Source organism: Natrix helvetica, assembly GCF_964273705.1.
Source record: "Natrix helvetica genome assembly, chromosome: 7".
In the NCBI taxonomy this organism is placed as follows: Eukaryota; Metazoa; Chordata; class Lepidosauria; order Squamata; family Natricidae; genus Natrix; species Natrix helvetica.
Window position 1 is genome coordinate 77,186,674 of NC_138558.1, and position 19,569 is coordinate 77,206,242.

The 19,569-nt window shown below is 46.0% G+C and overlaps 1 protein-coding gene across 1 annotated transcript in view; it reads left to right on the plus strand.

Moving 5' to 3' along the window:
• The window catches only part of ADGRA3 (adhesion G protein-coupled receptor A3), a 38,868-nt gene extending 32,679 nt beyond the window's left edge, over positions 1-6,189 (plus strand). Inside the window, exons 18-19 of the mRNA XM_081958945.1 lie at positions 4,122-4,217; positions 4,353-6,189. Coding sequence (XP_081815071.1) covers positions 4,122-4,217; positions 4,353-5,622 — 1,366 coding nt within the window. The 3' untranslated portion in view covers positions 5,623-6,189. The remainder of the gene's footprint in view (positions 1-4,121; positions 4,218-4,352) is intronic.
• The last annotated feature ends 13,380 nt before the right edge of the window (positions 6,190-19,569 follow it).

Below are 19,569 nucleotides of genomic sequence, written 5' to 3' on the forward strand. Positions count from 1 at the left end.
TGTTTTGAAATGTCTTTTAATCCTTAATGAAGTCAAATACATTCAGCAGAGCATATGTCGTCATCCCATTCAAGTACATTTCTTGATGAAATCCTGGTGTAAGTAAGATCTTTGCACTAAGGTAGCTTTGAAGCAGACGTAAGACAACCAACCATTTCAAAAAAATTAATGTCATTATTATATTTTTACAGATTCTTTTTCATTTTTCCTTTTTTTAAAAAAAAATAGGCTTCTTAAAACAAGCTTTTCCTTAGCCTTTAACTAATTTGGCCATTATTTAAGAGATTCTGACAGCCTACACTTTATTCTTAAAAGAAAGAAAAGCACCTTTTCTGACCGTCAAATTTTATGAAAAGGCATGCAAGCTTTTCTGTGTAGCAGGTTATTTCTTCCGATGCAAAAGATGACTTAGATCTCTCTTAATAAAATTTGTTGGTCAGAAAAGGTGCTACCAAACTCCTGATTTTTTCCCCCTACTTTCCTGTGGCCTCTCACCGCCTACCATGTTCAAAGGTCATTTGGCTTCTTTCTGTTTATCTCTTTTCCTGTCTCAAAATCATTTGGAACCACCATCTTCTTAATAAATACACATTGACTGGTTTAATTCCTCTCCCTGGTAGTAACACAGAACAGTTTCAGATACTGTTTTTCTATCCAATAATGTCTTCTACTTTCTTCCTTTCTCACATCCCTGTTAGCAGTTGATTGACGACTCTTGGAATCTCTGCTTCTACTTACCGACTTTCAGTTCATTAATCATTAATCAGTTCCTCAAAGAACTCTTGCCTTTAGTTGTTTTCCCCGCTTTCAAATCTCATTAATTGTGTCTCACCAGCATTAAATCCACTTTCAGCCCCTAACGGGGGGAAGATGGCAGTCATAAGGTCTTTGCGTAGTACTGAACTTCCTCTTTTACATAAAGGTTATGTTTCATTTGCTTTGTTCTTAACTGAGATTTATGATAGCGTGGTCTTTATATATATATATAGTCTTTCTTTTTTCATTTCTTAATTGCGAATGCTCACCAGAAGGGCAAAATTTAGAGACTTAGATACATAAATATTGTCAGCAGGTAACTTGGCATCATCTATATGTCATGTATTCTTATTAACTAAAAGGGACACGGTGGCTCAGTGGCTAAGACGCTGAGCTTGTTCATCAGAAAGGTCGGCAATTGTCCCAGCTTCTGCCAACCTAGCAGTTCAAAAGCACGTGAAAAATGCAAGTAGAAAAATAGGAGAAGGGAACAGCGTTCCATGCGCCTTCGGCATTGAGTCATGCCGGCCACAGGACCTCGGAGATGTCTTCGGACAGCGCTGGCTCTTCGGCTTTGAAACGGGGATGAGCACTGCCTCCTAGAGTCGGGAATGACTAGCACATATGTATATGCGAGGGGAACTTTTACCTTGTTCTTATTAACTAGATATCTACAGTATGACACATAGGTTTTGCTCCATGATAGTTGCATATATAAGCCACGGACATAAATAACAGATAAGGGCTATCTCTTTACTTAGAAAGGGAAGTTCCTAATGGCAGAAGAGAACATTTGTAAAACTCAGAAGTATGTGAGTAGGCTCTCTTCTCATTCGCCTTCAGAGTGAATTAACATTTTCAGAATGCATAGGAAAAGCTGCGTACATTTTTTTCAGAGACAGGATATCAAGTATTTTTAACATGTTGAACTGCATATCAAGGACTTTTAAAGCAGGAAAAACAGACCTGTGAAATTGGCTGCATGCATAGAAAGATTGCTAGCCAGCATATATTTCTTTTAAATATTGTAAGCTTCTAATGAAATATAAGTGAAGCTATCCAGAGACTTAACATCTTGCTAATGAAGAATTATTCATGTCGGCTTATTCTCTGTATACATTTTTATTGCGGGCATGTATGATGTTCTCGCTCTCCCATCTGATAATGTTCAAAATTACTTTGGATGGATGTGTGAAATAGAAAAACAGTAAGAAACAATGAGGCCAGGCTAATTTATAATTTATCTTGCTCCAGATCACAGCTTCCCATTTTAATATTGCTCTGCCTTATTCGTTAAAATAATTTCTCTCCATCTTTGTCCACAAGGTGGCAGAAGCTGATCAGCTTTCCTCAAAATTGAGTAAAAATATTGTAACACCGTGATTTTAATTGGACTTTATTTCCTGCTCATCTAAAGTGTTCTAATATCTCAGGGGTTGCCATAAAGAAGAGGGAGTCAAACTATTCTCCAAAGCACTTGAGGGTAGGACAAGAAGCAACGGAGGTAAATTAATGAAGGAGAAAAGAAACTTAGAACTGAGGAGAAATTTCCCGACAGTGAGAACAATTAACCAGTGGCATTTATTTGCCTCCAGAAGTTGTGAATGCTCCAACATTGGAGGTTTTTAAGAAGATGTTGGATAACCATTTGTCTGAAGTAGCATAGGGTTTCCTGCCTAAGCAGGGGGTTGGACTAGAAAGCCTCCAAGGTCCCTCCCAACTCTATTATTCTATATTCAATGTTATTCTACTCTGTTCTAAAGTAACATAAAAGTAGAAGAAGTGAAATGGATGGGGAGTTTTCCTGAAGGCCCAAGATGCCAAAAGAACTGATCCCAAAACAGGAATACCACACAGCCTGTCTTAGAATAGAACTTGGAGTGCTTCCTTGAGATCCCATCCCACCCCATCCCTCTCTTTCTGTTGCAGTGGGGGGAAAGAGCTAGCCATTCCCTGGAATTTGTCATGGAGAATTAGGATGTGTTAAAAAGGTGAAACCATCCACTACATCTTGTGTGGGCTGAGAGTAGTGGTTGTCAGCCACTTAAAAGACTTCTGTCCACCCAGTAACCCAGCTGGGAAACATAACTGGAAGCGGGGGGGGGGGGGATCCCTTTGATTTTGATCTGTTCAGTTCACAATCATATTTCAGAGATCATAATCACTGAAAAGATATAAAGTCTTGTTAATGGTACTGTGGTTTAGAAGCCTCCTCTAGTTCGTTCATGGGCACAGATGGTAAATCATATTTCTGACTCTCTTGAGCTTGGTGGTTTTCTTGCAGACGTTTCATTAGCCAAACTAGGTAACATTATCAGTGCTAGGAAGAATTGCTTTCAGTTCATATTCTAATGGCTTCTTTCCCTGTCAGTGTTGGTGGGGGACATCTTAGAAATTCTTTGCTTGGGCTGTTTACTCTTGGTGTCTTTGGCAGTTCCTGGATTGGGGTATTGTTGATGTAATTGTTGGTCTGATGTTGACCTTGGAGTTAATCTCTGCTCATCCCGGTGCTGATTGCTGGTGGAGAAGTACTGGGGTCTTTTGGTTCCCTTGATTGTCTCTCTTGAATAGTCTGTAGATATTGTTTATGCTTCTGTGTCTTCTGAGAGCAAATCCCACTCCTTAGGAACACTTATGATGTCACCAGGTTTGGGTCATGAAACGTCTGCAGGAAAACAAGCTGTTCTGACCGAGGCTTCCCGAGAGCCTAAAGCAAACTCCTGGTCCCGACAAAAACCCCTTTTATTAATTTAACTGTGAATTCTTTCCATTCACCTCCAGCAAATCTTTCGAGGGAGGATTTACAGTCACAGACCTGATCTGGCTTGGAAAGCTGACAGGCCGATATCTGCAAAACTTGGCAAGGAGAGTCAAGCAAACTCCACTCCCCTTTCGCTCCTCTTTTGTTTTCTCTGGGAGGGGCCATTCATTGTCCACCTGTGGCCTTACTCTCAAATCGACCCCTGTTCCTTAGCTCTTCCCTTCGTCTGGCAGCTCTGTGCATGCGCACACTGGGAACAGGCTCCAGCTGTTCTTCTGCCTCACTGATGTCTGACTCTGAAGGCAGCTGATAACTGTCAGAGGGCCCTGGCCCTGTCTCTGCCTCCAACGGAGAGCCCTCATCAGAGCCTTCCCCAGACTCCAGGACTGGCCCATCTTCCTCCCCAACCCTCCTCACTGTCCGAGTCCTCTGCCCGCTTTGTTGACCGCTGACGGGCCACAATACAAGCCACCTCAGAGAGCACCAAAGATTCTTGCATGCCAACCCTGAGCTGCAAATGTTCCCCTTTATTGATATTTCTGGCTATTTCATAAGCAAACTGATATTTAGAAAAATAGTCACATCTTGCTTCTTCTTTTTTTAGGTTCTACCTAATTGGTGGAGGAATCCCTGTCATCGTTTGCGGGATAACAGCTGCTGCAAATATAAGAAACTACGGGAGCAAGCCTCACTCAGCCTAGTGAGTATGGCGTTGCTGACTTGGTTGTGGGGAGGGTGGGGAGGGGAGGCACGAGGGGGCTGTGGAGAACCTGCTTGTGCCTGACCTAAAAGAGTTGTAGTAGAGGCTGAGTTAGGATTTCTCTTTTTCCCGCAGCTGTTGGATGGCGTGGGAACCAAGCTTGGGCGCTTTTTATGGACCTGCCGGCTTCATTATTTTTGTAAACTGCATGTATTTCCTCAGCATATTTATACAGCTGAAGAGGCACCCAGAACGTAAATTTGAACTCAAGGAGCCCAGCGAAGAGCAGCAGCGCCTGGCCCCCAACGAACACGGCAGCCTGAACAACCAGGACTCCCTCTCCGTGTTGCTGCTTTCCACCGTAGCTTTGGAAAATGAGCACAGCTTCCACACACAACTTCGGGGCGTGAGCCTCACTTTGTTTCTCTACGTGGCTCTGTGGATTTTGGGGGCCCTCTCCGTGGCTTCCTCCCCCCCTTTGGATTTGGTCTTCAGCTGCTTTTTTGGGCTCCTGTCTTTGTGCCTTAGCAGTTTTTTAATAACCCATCACGGCGTTAACAGAGAAGACGTCCAACATTCTTGGTTGATGTCCTGCTGCCCCGGAAGGAGCGCTTATTCGGTACAGGTCAACGTTCAGCCTTCTTCCGGCGCCAGTGGCCCAAAGGGGGACCCCGCCAAGTGCACCAACAGCAGTGCAGAGTCCTCGTGCACCAACAAGAGTGCCTCGAGTTTAAAAAACTCTTTGCAGGGTTGCAAATTAACCAATATCCAGGTTGCGGCGGCCCAGTGTCCTCTGAGCCTGGTGGCCCCCAGTGCCGGCCCTACTCCCCCTCCCCCTCCCCCTCCCCCTCTGGACAACAGTCTTACCGAACACTCGGTAGACAATGAGATCAAGATGCACGTGGCCCCCTTGGAGATGCCTTTGCGCACCAACGGGCACCCCAGCCGCCATCACAAGAACCGAAGCAAAGGGCACCGCGCCAGCAGGCTGACCGTCCTACGGGAGTATGCGTACGATGTCCCCACCAGCGTGGAAGGAAGCGTCCAGAACGGCTTAATTAAGACGCGTCAAACGACGTCCGAAGGGCATTCGAGGACCCGGAGAGCATACCTGGCCTACCGGGAACGCCAGTATAACCAGTCCCAGCCGGACAGCAGCGACACTTATAGCACTCTTCAAAAAGGGCACCGGAACACCGATAAAGCGGTGCCGCCTGCTGTTAAAAGAGACCCACTGAGGAAGCCCATCGCGGTCGAGCTGGAAGGGCAGCAGAAGTCCTACGGCTTAAATTTAGCGGTCCAGAACGGGCCTCTGAAAAGCAGCGCCCAGGATGGGGCATTTCTGAGTGCCGACAGCACCGGAAACATCAGGACCGGCTTATGGAAACATGAAACTACTGTGTAGTTAAGGGGGCTCTGCAACCTTCAGCACTGAATGAGGACCCATTTCCCACAGAGAGGAAAACAGCGGGAGCCCCAAAACGTCACTCACTCCCACCCGGTCGCATGACACACGCACGCACGCACACACAGAGAGTCATGCCTACCCAGGCTCTGTGGCTCCTGGTGGTGTTGGGATCACCCGACAGGGAGCCGCAGCAGAGGGACGAAAGAGTGTGGCTCCTCCTGACACCCGGTGAAGTGCTACTGAGCGCATCCCTGAACGGCTTTGAAAGGAACACTTTTAAAGCTCTGCCCCGAATCCTTTCCTGCGGTTGTCGCATGAAGGTATTTTACATGCGGGGGCCCTCGGGAAAGTGGGGGGGGGGGCTTGGATCTCCTTTTAGGAAGTAAATAGGTGACATTTTTACCCTTTTTACATTTTGCTCTTTCGGTTGCCATCTGTTTTGGGATGCCAAACCTGGACAGTTAAATCCTTCTTTTCTTTCCATGTAAGATCGTCCTTTGATACGTCCGATACATTTCATTTTTGTATTTAATTGTGTAAAATAAATAACTTGTTTTAAACTTCTGTCACGTACCAATTGCTGTCCTAAGACTTGTGTCTTTCCCCATTCTGGCCATAAACTCTCCGGCTGGCTAACAATGAACAGGATTGTATTCCTAGGATCTGACAGCATCTCTACCCCCAAATGTGCAGCGCGCTGTCTAGCCAATGTCCCAAGTCCTCTTATAGCTTAAACCAGTGGGGGCCACGCCCCACAGGGGGGCAAATATGATTTTCAATGGGGGCAATTTGAACCTTGTTTAAACCAAGCTAATGGCCTTTTAGGCTTCCTCCACCTGAGTAGAGTTCACTTTTTGATCAAAGTAAGAACTATATGTCACCGGGGGGGGGGGGGGGCATTAGGATTTTAGAGATATTTACATGGGACAGGGCCAAAAAAAGGTTGGAACCAGTGGTTTAAAGTAATTTAGCATTTTTAAGTGTTTAAATACCTGGAAATGCCTTGATAGGTTATTTATTAAGAAAGTGTTATATTCAGTGTTAGACACTCATTGACAGAAGATTGCAACCAGCCCCTGGATTTAACAAAGTTTTATGCATGCATTCACACACACATACAGAGAGAGAGAGAGAGAGAGAGATGTTTATTTTGTGAAGAACAATCAGGAGGCTGTGAGTTCGATCCTAGGAAGAAATATTTCTCTCTCTGAGCACAATGAGACTATATCTGTTGAACAAAACTCCGCATTGGCAACAGGAAGGGTATCTGGCCAGTAAACACTCTGCTAGCTGAATTCAGTTGCCCAGACTCCACCCCGCAAGGGATTATGGGATTGTTAAAAGAGGATGGGTAGATAGAGAGACAGACAGACAGACAGATAGATGATATGGATGAATGGACAGACAAGATATAAATTGATAGATGAATAATAAATGATATGGATGGATAGATAGAAGCAAAGAAACATAGTTGATAGGTAGATAGATGATATAGATGGATGATGATAACCATTATTTCATAGTTTTCAAAGGAAAGCAAAAGAAATTGAATCAGAAGTCGTGACATCAATCTTTCCATTTAAAAAACAAAAAATTGCAAGCCCCCACACCCCCACACCGAAAATCTCCAGAGAAAACCCAGGACTAAAATGTGATTTGGACACACATATTTATGCTCCGGGAAATACAGAAAGTGCGGGCACATCTGTTGTCTACAATTTGTTTCAGGATCTGGGAAGGTTGCTGGGACCACAACTTGATCTATGCTGCTGTGTCATTTTCCTAGCCGTTGTGTGGTTGATGGCTGCCGCAACCCCGGACCATGGCTGTTGTTAATTTACCAGCTGAAAGTCTGCCGTTCCGGGATTGCCTAGTGATGTCATATCCCAGTATTAACTCGGCTTAATCCTAACCCTGCTTAGCTCCTGAGCCCAGATAAGCTCCTTGTGGCTTGAACATGCCTCCTTGTAGAGCATTAATAAGCCTGGGAATTGTGGCTCCCGATATGTGTTCCTTTTGCTGTGGAGTGGCTTGCTTGTCTGTGAAGGAACTTCATTTGAGCAATATCCAACCGCTGTGGATCGATGCCGTTCAAACGAATGGCGGTGGTTTCCATGTTCTTGTTTGACAGCTTTTGCCCGTATAATTATACAGTCTTTAAAGGGAAGATTGTTCCTCATTGCTCTTATATTCCTAAAGAAGCATCTGGCATGCGAGAAATGCGATGCGAGAAATGATTACAGCTGCGGATAATGCAGTGTTCTTTTGCGGCTTCGCTCTGCTTATAGCATCTCTATTTGCTTCTCCTAATCACATCACTGCCAGGGCTCCAAATAGCATCCAAAATGTACTCTGGTCCAAAGTCAGAGTCCAAGGCCAAAGTATTGCTCAGAGTCCCAATTGATGAAGAGAGCCATGTTGGCACATTTGGGAAAACCCGAATCTGAAATCTTCCCGGTTCTCCCCACCCAGTTGAAAGTTCAAGATCTTGTCCCCACCCCACCCACAGTCCATCCCATGTTCCTATCTCCCACTGCCACACTGGCAGCTTCCACCCATCCAGTTCTGGTCAGGTGCAGAGACAAAGGATGATGACCTTGGCTTTCTAGAAAGAATTCTGTTATGGCTACATCGCATCTCACTCCGTACAATCCCCCCTCCCATTTTCCCACCATAGAAAATGCATAGCAGGATAATAGAAAGTGTGGCAGGCCAAAGATCCAAAAGAAAAGAGGGCTGACAATCACTCTAGACTACATCTCCCTTTCGCTGGGGCTATTCAGGCTCCAGATGTGAATCGACTTATTTTAAACAAAGCCACGCCCAGGAAGCCGCCTGCTGTGTGAGTTACTTGCTTCCCCCCCCCACCCAACGAAGTGAAATAAAATTTAAACCTAAGAGGCAGAAAACAAATTAGGTGAATGGACCTGTTTGGAAAGAATGTGAGGTTAAAGCGGGAACGAAGCAACTGCCCTAAAGCAGCCTAAAAGGTGTGGATGTCACACAACTTCATTAACTCGCAAGCTGTTTCCCAAAGCACCAAAGAAGGCAAGACAAGAAGCAATGGATGGAAACTAACCAAGGAGAGAAGGAAGCAACCTGGAATCCAGGAGAAACCTCCTAACAGGGAGGACCATTAGCTGGTGGAGCAGAAGTTGCCTCCAGATGTTGTGGGTGCTTCATCCCTGGAGGCTTTGAAGAAGAGACTGGACAATCACTTGTCTGGAATAGGATAGGGCAGGGACTGCTAACCTCTTCGTCATTGCGTGCCAAAAGCGTGTGCACTTGCATGCAACAATCCACCCACGCTCATAATACAATATGTGTGCGACACCCCCCCCTTGCGTGCCCTGGACACCTGGCCCTCCCAAGCTCCCTTCTCCCCCCATGCATGCGCATGCAACCTTCCTGTGCTCTCCCTGTGCATGTGCAAGTGGCACCACCCCCGTCCATGCACCCTGTTTTGGGCCTAGTAGGCCTCCCTGTAGCTCCCTGGGAGCAAAAATGAGCTGGGGGGGAAATGCGCATGCGCAGCAGAGACCCAAACATCAGCTGGCCGGTGGGAGGCATGTGCCCATGCGCGGTGGAACTGAGCTGGGGCAACAGTCATGTGCCGGCAGAGGGGGCTCTGCATGCCACACAGGTCTAGGAACACAGGTCTAGGATCTCCTGCTTGAGCAGGGGGTTGGACTAGAAGACCTTCAAGGTCCCTTCCAACTCTTATTATTCTATTTCTAAGTTCATCCCATGAACGCATTTCAGTTTTGCCTCCCTGCTCTGCAAATGCATGCTCAGACACCCACAGAAACACTTTTCATGCCCTGGATAAGGAATCAGAATAATGGTGGGATGAAATTAAAGGAGGGTGTTAAGGATACGGAGACGAGATCCAGAGGGAGAAGCAAGCAAGGCGGCTGTGGAGACAAGAAGCAGCATCACCACATCCATCAAGACGCCAAATATGGAAGCCGGCACCACGAGAAAATTCCCCCTGCGGAGGGGCAATATTTTCCTCCCGTGTCTCTACGACAAGAGACATTCGTAGTAGCCTCATTCCACCAATCCTGTGCAAATAGCGCGGCCGGAGAGCACAATTTGACACCTCCCTGCTGCTCTCAGATGTTAATCCCGCCACAACGTACAACGTTGCCAAGTTTTGCCCAGAAACCCTGAAAATCCTTCCGATCGGGACCTGTGCCTCAGATCAGCTGCAACGAGAATTTGACTTATTAGTTCATCATGGTTTATAGTATGATGGGTTTAATTAGCCATGTGTTTATTGTTATTTTGTATATTTTTATTCCTTTTAATAGAGATTTTTAGAGGTTTGTTTTTATACCTATATGAGATAGAAATTTGCAATGTTTTCCTTCCTTCCTTCCCTTCTTCCTTCCTCCCTTTCCTCCCTCCCCTCCCTTCCTTCCACCCTTTCCTCCCTCCCCTCCCTTCCTCCCTTCCTTTCTTCCTACTCTTCCTTTCCTTTCTCCCTCTGTTCTTTCCTTCCCTCCCTCCCTTCTTCCTTCCTTCCCTTCCCTCCCTTCCTTCCTTCCCTTTCTCCCTCTGTTCTTTCCTTCCCTCCCTCCCTCCCTCCCTTCTTCCTTCCCTTCCCTCCCTTCCTTCCTTCCCTTTCTCCCTCTGTTCTTTCCTTCCCTCCCTCCCTTCTTCCTTCCTTCCCTTCCCTCCCTCCCTTTCTTATTTCCCTCCCTCCCTCGATTCCTTCCTTCCTTTCCTTCCCTAACTCTTGGCCATTGGCTAGGCAACATAGATCAGAAGCTGTGGTTCCCCATTGGCTGAGCCAGATCATTGGGTGCTTCATTTGCAAAACCCGACAGCAACTGGAATGACTTAAATCTGTAAATTTACATCTGTAAAGTTTGCAAGTGAAACAAATTCTGAGGAGGGACCTATGGAAAGGCTCTATTTTTTTAAGCCACCCCCCCCTCTGATTTTTCTTCCCTCTCTCCCCAAGTCTTGTGTTGCCAATGCAGAATGTTAGTGTCAGGCCTGTAATTATATTCTTTTTAGGATCTTTGGCCTGCCACACTTTTTAATAATTTTCTATGCTGTTTCAATAGTGTAGTAGTTGGGAGGGGGGAATAGAAAGGAGTAGGATTGTAGAATGGATTGTTGACATTCTTTTGTAGAAGCCAAGGTCATCTTTTGTCTCCGCACATCGACACCTGGCCGGAAGAAGATGGGTGTACATGCCAGCGTGGAAGATGATGATTGGAACATGTGATGGATTTGTGGGTGTGGGGAGAGATCATGAACTTTAAACTGGGTGAACTTACAGGATGTAATTCAGAGTTGAAATTTCCATAGCTGTACTAACATGCCTGTGGAATAAATTGCACCATTAAGGATGTTTTGCCTTGGACAATGATTTATTTCTGCATGGTATTTAGAACCCTAACATTATTTCAACTCTCTACTTTAAAAATATTTCACTAGCTCCCTCCCCCTATCAAGGGGGAAGGGCTGGCGATGGAAGATCTGGTGATGTGGGTCTCGGCATTCCCAATGCTGACCGGGACAGCGTAAATATCAGCGAAGAATAAATGAGAAGCTTTTGGTGATAAGAAGAGGAGTACGGAACTTCAAAGGCAATGGAATGCTGTTTCCAGTTTAATTGCATCTGGAGGAATGCAGGAGGAGACGCGACAAGACGAAGGAAATCTCAGAAAACTTCTTCAGCAAACTGTGAGTGCATGCTCCCCCTCCTTCCCCCCCAGCTTAGAAGCAAGATTGGAAAAAAAAACACCCTTAGAACGGAGGTTTGGGCTCCTTCCAGACAGCAATAAATAAAATGGCTTATCACCATGCAACTAGCTGGAAGAAAGATTCCCTTTCAAAATGGGAATTTCAAAGGAGGCAGGAAGAAGGAATTTTTTCAGCATCTGTCACTTGCAAGCCACCACAAATGGGGCTGCAACCAGTAAATGAAGCAAATTGGGCAGTAAATTGGGCTTTCCTCCCAGGACTTGGATGGAAGAGATGCTACTTACAAACTCCTTTGCCATCAGCATGGGGAAATGCTCCAAGCCAGCAGAGGGCACCTACTTGGCCCATAACTCCTCCAAGCCAGCAGGAGGTACTTGGCACGTAAAACCCCTTAGCCAGCCATCATTGGTTGAGCTGCAACCTGTGAAGCAGGCAACCCCGGGATGGGTCTTAACCCCAGGTCATGGATGGGAGGGATGCCAGTGGGCACATGCCCTCCCTCAGCAGATGGCACCATGGCAGAAAGCTGGCAGTGGCCAACCGAGGGATTGACCTCCCCACCGGTTCCAGTCTCCCCTGCAAGACCCAAAAAGGTTCTTACCAGACCTTCCTACAGAGAAGAAATCTCCATGGAAGATGGGATTACCAAACAGAGGCCTGCATTGTGGATGGCGGGAAAATGTGCGCCTGCAAGGCCCCAAGTGGTTCTTACCCCACCTTCCTACAGAGTAGCAATCACCAACATGGAAGAAGGGATTACCAAAGCCAGGCCTGCAAGATGGGAAGCGGGACAAGGTGCATCTGCAATGCCCCAAAAGGTTCTTACTCCACCTTCCTACAGAGAAGCAATCTCCACCATGGAAGAAGGGTTTACCAAGGGGGCAGCTGCAAGTTGGAGAGCAAGGCAGTGTGATGAAACGGTTCCTGAGTTTAGAGATGTAACTAGGTTCCATTCCTCGTGGGGCCCAATTAAATGCCACCATTGTTGTCAACTTGGCCACAGAGCATCAGAGTGCTTGGCTCCAGCCCCAATGCCACAAACGTGCGCACCAACCACCACAGCGGTAAAGAGAGGGTCCCAGATGCCACCACAGAAGAGTCATCTGGGCCAACAACCTCTGGAAGAGGATCCCCAACTTAAGGTGAGGAAGTGTCCTACCAAGGGGGAGGCCTCGGAAGAGGAAAAGGGCAGACATTCTCCGGAGGAGGATCCCCAACTTAAGGTGACAAAGAGTCCAACTAAGGGGGAGGCCTCGGAGGGGGAAAAGCCTAAACGACCTCTGGAAGAGGATCCCCAACTTATGGTGACGAAGAGTCCTACCAAGGGGTAGGCCTCGGAGGAGGGAATTGCCGAAGAACAAATGTGTGTACCAGTCGCCATGGTGGTAAAGAGAGGGCCCCAGATGCCAGCACAGAAAAGTCATATGGGCAAACGACCTCTGGAAGAGGATCCCCAGCTTAAGGTGACAAAGAGTCCTACCAAGGGGGAGGCCTCGGAGGAGGGAATTGCCAAAGAACAAACGTGTGTACCAATTGCCATGGTGGTTAAGAGAGGGCCCCAGATGCCTGCACAGAAAAGTCATCTGGGCCAACAGCCTCTGGAAGAGGATCCCCAATTTAAAGTGACGAAGTGTCCTACCAAGGGGGAGGTCTCAGAAGAGGAAAAGGGCAAACAATCTCCGGAGGAGGATCCCCAACTTAAGGTGACAAAGAGTCCAACTAAGGGGGAGGCCTCGGAGGGGGAAATGCCCAATCGACCTCGGGAAGAGGATCCTCAACTTCAGGTGACGAAGAGTCCTACCAAGGGGGAGGCCTCGGAGGTGGAACAAGGCCAACCGTGGATGATTGGATCCAAGAGCCCAGAACCTACAGCACCTGCAGCAGAGAGCCCGAAACAGCCATGGGAAGAGGTCGCAATGGACTTCATCATGGAACTCCCAGACAGCAGTGGACATAAAGTAATTTGGACTGTTATTGATTTGTTTTCTAAGCAGGCACACTTCATTGCTTGCTCAGGATTGCCATCCGCAAACGAAATAGCGAAAATGTTTGTGAAACACATTTATCGCCTGCATGGAGTACCCAAGAAGATCATTTCAGACCGTGGAGTCCAGTTCACAGCCAAGTTCTGGAGAGAGGTCCTGAGATCCATTGGGTCCACACAAGAACTGAGCTCAGAGGTTCAGCCCAGCATGAACGGCGCAGCAGAGGGAGCCAATGCGGTGGTGGAACAATACATCCGGTGTTTTGTGGACTATCAGCGAGACAACTGGTCGGACTTGCTACCCTTCGCCGAAGTGGCGTACAACGATGCGGTCCACAGCAGCAGAGGATTAGCGGGTTTCCAGATTACCAGTGGCATGGAAGTTGTTGCCATGCCTGAATTGCCTAGAGAACCTCCTTCTTTCATGTCTTTGAGTGAATGGATGGACATGCTAAAGAAAGGATGGGAGAATACGAAGAAGGCTCTAGCAGTTGCGGCAGAAACCTACCAGAAGCAAGATGATCAACGTCGCTCACTCCTAAACCCCTACCGTGTGGGGGACAATGTTTTTGTATCTACCAAATACATAAGATTAGAAATGCTTAGCAAGGAATTGGGTCCAAAATTTCTAGGTCCATTCCCAATAGTGAAGATAGTTAACTCAGTTACAGTTCAACTCGGTCTACCCAGAAGTCTAGGGGAAATTGACCCAGAATTTCATTGTAGCTTGTTGAAACCAGTAATTGGGTCTAACAGAAGAGCATTCACCCAAGCTCAATCTCCTCCTTTAGTGATGGAAGGGGAAACACAATCTGAGGTGGAAAAAATTGTAGATTTCAGGCTGAATAGGGGTTGCTTACAGTACTTAGTGCATTGGAAGGGTTACCCTTGGTCTGAAGCTAATTGGGTGAACAGTGGGAACCTAAAAGTGGAGAAGTTAGTAAAGCAATTCAATGGGAAGTTTTCCGAGAAGTCAAGGGGTTCCCCTGGGTGGAGAAGAGGTGGTTAATTTTGTTATGTTAACTTTTATGTTATTCTCTTTGCAGGAAATGTTTTTCTTTTGAGGAGAGGCCGCCTGTCAGGCCTGTAATTATATTCTTTTTAGGATCTTTGGCCTGCCACACTTTTTAATAATTTTCTATGCTGTTTCAATAGTGTAGTAGTTGGGAGGGGGGAATAGAAAGGAGTAGGATTGTAGAATGGATTGTTGACATTCTTTTGTAGAAGCCAAGGTCATCTTTTGTCTCCGCACATCGACACCTGGCCGGAAGAAGATGGGTGTACATGCCAGCGTGGAAGATGATGATTGGAACATGTGATGGATTTGTGGGTGTGGGGAGAGATCATGAACTTTAAACTGGGTGAACTTACAGGATGTAATTCAGAGTTGAAATTTCCATAGCTGTACTAACATGCCTGTGGAATAAATTGCACCATTAAGGATGTTTTGCCTTGGACAATGATTTATTTCTGCATGGTATTTAGAACCCTAACAGTTAGATGAAAACTTGGAAGAGTCCAGCTGGCAGGTGGCTCTTCTTTCCAAAAGGAGGCACAGGTTTTATTGCAGCAGCCAGAAGTCCTTTCCCCATCCCGAATCTTTTGTCATGCCCAAGCGTTAATTTGTACCGCAGACTTTTTTTCCAGACAATCTTCCGGCAATTTCTCTTCCCCACTTTCTGAATAGCTACAGAGAGTTGGCTGCTTGGAGCACCCTGGCTCATTCTAGGCTCTCTGATGGTTCTGGATTGTTCTTGCAGCATAGAACATGGAACATTTGGAAGGGACCTTGGAAGTCATCTAGTCCGACCCCTTGCTCTCGCAGGAGACTGTTTCTGCTCAATGGTTGCCCATTTTCTTCTGAAAAACCTCCAGGGACGCAGCGCCCACAACTTCTGAAGACAACTCCTGTTCCACTGGTGGATGGCTCTCGCCGTTAGGAAATTCCTCCTTAATTCCAGGTTGCTTCTCTCCTTGGTTAGTTTCCATCCATTGTTTCTTGCCTTCTTTGGTGCTTTGGGAAATAGCTAGGTGAGAGTTATTTTCTTGACGGACACTTCCGTGGTGAGCTAAGTCAGATTGCAACCTACCTGTTGAACATGATGATGAGATCAATTCAGTCTCTGGAGGTTCTCACCCATCTAGGTCATGGTTGTCCCAAAGGCGTTTTTTTCCAGGAGGCAAATGGACTTCCTTGTTTGTTTGAAAATTAGACTTCTAGCTATGCACTTTGGGATGCAGACTCTTCAAATGCTGCAGGCGTATGAATAGATTTCCAGAAAAATTGCTTGCATTTGGGTTTGAGATGCAGACCACACAGCCTCATCCCCAACATTACCTGGCAATTTTAATATTTTAATCGTAAATTTTGGGGTTTTTAACTGTTTTAATTGTTTTAATTTATTGTTATTTATTTGAACCTAGTGGCTTCCATTTATTGATGTCACCTCCTCCATGCCACACTTGTATTTTGATTTAATTGTACGTCGCCCCGAGTCCCTTTGCGGAGAGGGGGCGACTGATGAATCTAAATAAATAAATTAAATAAATAAATAAATAAATAAACAGCTGGCGCCTGTCTTCAACAGGGGAGGGACACAGGGCAGAAAGAGCCACCGTGGCGCAGTGGTTAGCGTGCAGTACTGCAGGCTACTTCTGCTGGCTGCCAGTAATTTGGCAGTTCGATCCTGACTGGCTCAAGGTTGACTCAGCCTTCCCTCCTCCCGAGGTGGGTAAAATGAGGACCCAGAGTGTTGCGGGCAATAGGCTGACTCTGTAAACCGCTTAGAGAGGGCTGGAAAAGCCCCGTGAAGCGATATGTAAGTCTAAGTGCTATTGCTATCCTGCAGCCGACAAGGCTCCACCACCCATTTGCCCCACTCAGGTGACCCTGAGGACACAGAGAAACCTCCAAGTGGCCTCAACGACCCTCTAAAAAGGAGGCAAAGGACCAGCTGCCTGCAAGGAGCATAAATCCTTCCATTCCCCACCATCCAGCCAGAGCTGAAGAAGCTTCTTGGATGAAAAGTGTCTTCAAAGGAAAACAAGAAAGTCCAGTTGCCTCCTGAAAAAAGCACCTTTGGGGTATCCATTCAGTCCCTGTCCAACTCTTGACTTTTCTCCATTGGGTTGTGTCTCCCCATATCTCCTAGTCTTGCATGGCTTCTTTGAGTTGCTCTATGTTCTGGCAACTTTGGGGCTCTCCAGCCACCACCCTGTTTTCTGATCAACTGGTTTCCTTTTGCCACCAATTGTTGTTGTTTTTTTATTGTTTTTTGATTTCTAGACCGCCCCCTCTCCCCGAAGGGACTCGTTGTTCCAAACATAACTGCTATCTCAGAGCAGCTCTGCTTCTCTTTCAAGTAACCCTGATTTCAAGGCAAAAAGGGGGATGTGACGAGTGAAGCCTTATTCAGAACAAACTTACCCGTTCGAATGTTTGTTTCTGCTCCAAAGAACAATCCCCCCCTCAGTTCCACAGCTGCCACAACTATCTGAACAAATATAACAATGAAAGATTAATTTTTCAAAAGAGCATGCCTGCATTTTAAGGAGGTGATTTTGGATGCAATGGCTTTACCTTAATGTATTCTGCACAGTTACGTAGAACTGTAAACTCTTGTTGGAAATAGGTTCCTCTATTTAATATCGAAGCAGACGCCGCAGAATGAAAAAACTCCCTATGGATCTGGTCCATTAAGCAAACTTATAGCAAATTCTGCTTTTTTGTTTGAGGAAAATGAAATGGAGATTCCCGTTTCAAATTGGATACATTACAACTGGATCCACAGTCGTTCCCGACTCTAGGGGGCGGTGCTCATCTCTGTTTCAAAGCTGAAGAGCCAGCACTGTCCGAAGATGTCTCTGTGGTCATGTGGCCGGCATGACTCAACACCGAAGGCACACGGAACACTGTTCCCTTCCCACCAAAGGTGGTCCCTATTTTTCTACTTGCATTTTTTACGTGCTTTTGAACTTCTAGGTTGGCAGAAGCTGGGACAAGTAACGGGAGCTCATTCTGTTATGCGGCACTAGGGATTCGAACTGCCGACCTTTCTGATCGACAAGCTCAGTGTCTTAGCCACTGAGCCACTGCATCCCTTATTTGAAATGTAATACAAGGTAAAATAAAAAAAAAGTATTTTTTATTTCATAAAGTTATAGGGTCAATGTGTACCTTCCTTGATCCCCCACAGTTGAGCTATAGGCTAGATCAAGAATTGGGGGAGGGAGAGGGGGCTTCCCAAAAGAGAGCAGGGAAAAAATACCATTTCTTCCTGGTCAGTCCCCAGATGTCAGCTTGGCTCAATTTGATTAAGGATTTCTTCCATCTCCTCAGATCATATTTTGAACCATGCAATGAAGCAGGATTGTAGAACTAAAGTTTATTGAAGAATGTAGGTTTTGCATAACATTTCCAGAAAACAAGAGAGAGAGAGAAAGGCTGCACGCGTAATGTGGGTAACAATCTGGTCCTTATGATTGAAGAATTAAGAATGGAGGCCTTTGAACTCTGATGGCTGGAGAAGAAGGCTCCTGCATTGAGTCCCTTGGACTGCAAGGCCATCCAACTGGTCAGTCTTGAGGAGATCAACCCTGACTGCTCTTTAGAAGGCCAGATATCCTGAAGAGGAAACTCAAAGACTTTGTTCCACCTGATGAGAAGGAAGGACTCCCTGGAGAAGAGCCTCAGGCTGGGAACGATGGAGGGCAAAAGAAGAAGAAGGGGATGGCAGAGAAGGAGGTGGCTGGATGGAGTCACCGAAGCAGCCAGCATGAGCTTCCATGGACTCCAGAGGATGGGAGAGGACAGGGAGGCCAAATTGAAAAGCACATTCATAATGCTGCCTAAAAAGTGATTTGGGATGGGTTTAAAATAGCATTTTTTGAGTCCAATTACTTACTTTGGAGAATCAGAATAAGCCAATGTTTCTATGGCAACTTTCATGGACAACATCTTCCAGGAGGTGTGTGCTCACTTATTTAATTTTCATCTTATTTCTCTTATTGGTCTTTTCAAGCAGGAAAGAGGAAGGTCAGCTCCGTTGTGCAAAAACAGGGTTTGCACAACCCCACACACCCACATCTGCTTCCTCTTTCGCACCTGTCCATGGATCAAAGAGAAAATTAAGATACATTTCAAGAAGAGCCCAATACAGTGGGGAGTTTCCCAATGGGGCAATTTTCAGAAGTGTGGGTGTGAACTCACCAAATAATATCCTAGCTTGATTATTGGTGACGATTCTGAGAGTTTAAATCCATCACTCTGAAAATGCAAAGGATCTGAAGCTCTGGGAATAGCTGTTAAAGAGCCCAGTTCAAAAAATGGAACTAAAATCTATCTATGTATATATATATAAAAGCAAATTACCACTCATGCATCATCACAAAATCTCCAGAATTGTAAAGCCTACAAACTTGAAATTTGGCACGTATGTTCCTCTTGGCTTCCAGGTGCTCACTAAGAAAGGATTTTTCAAAATGACCATCAGATCATTAGTATTTCTTATATTATTATTAACATGCTCTGATGCTAAGGAGTTAGACGTTCTACTCCCCCTCCCCACCTGAAAAGAACTCTATTTTAACTGCCACTTGGGCATGGGCGTGGCCAGCACGTGACTTATCCGGCTTGTGGGTTGGGAGTTTAGACATTCTACTCCCTCTCCCCACCTGAAATGGAGAGAAGGGGATAAGATGGGAGAGGCCTCTGTGGGGCAAGCCTGAGGGAGAGAAGGGGAAAGAGGCCGATCGTGACTAGTCATCAATGTTCAAGCTTTAACTGTCAATTTATCAAGCCCAATCCCATAGTTCCATAGCGAAGAACGGGTATCCAGCCAACTGGTTCAATATAAAGAAATGAATGACAGCAACCAGCCTCAGAACAGACAATGAAGATATTACAGTGGTAGGAAAATTGTTTTACTGAGTATTTATGCGGTAACAGGATTAGCAGCATGTATGTAGCATGAACCCAGGAGAAACACGTGCTCTGTTGTGTCACTGTGTCCACAGAGTGTTGCCACTTCCAAGTAGGGAGTGATCTCGTATTCATTTGGGAAGTGATTATCTCCCGTTATTCTCGTAATTTGAGACTCTGAAAAGAGTGCAGAGAAGAGCAACTAGGATGATTAAAGGCCTGGAGACTAAAACATATGAAGTACAGTTGCAGGATTTGGCCATGGCCGGTCTAGAGAAAAGAAGGACGAGGGGAGACATGATAACCGTCTTCCAATATT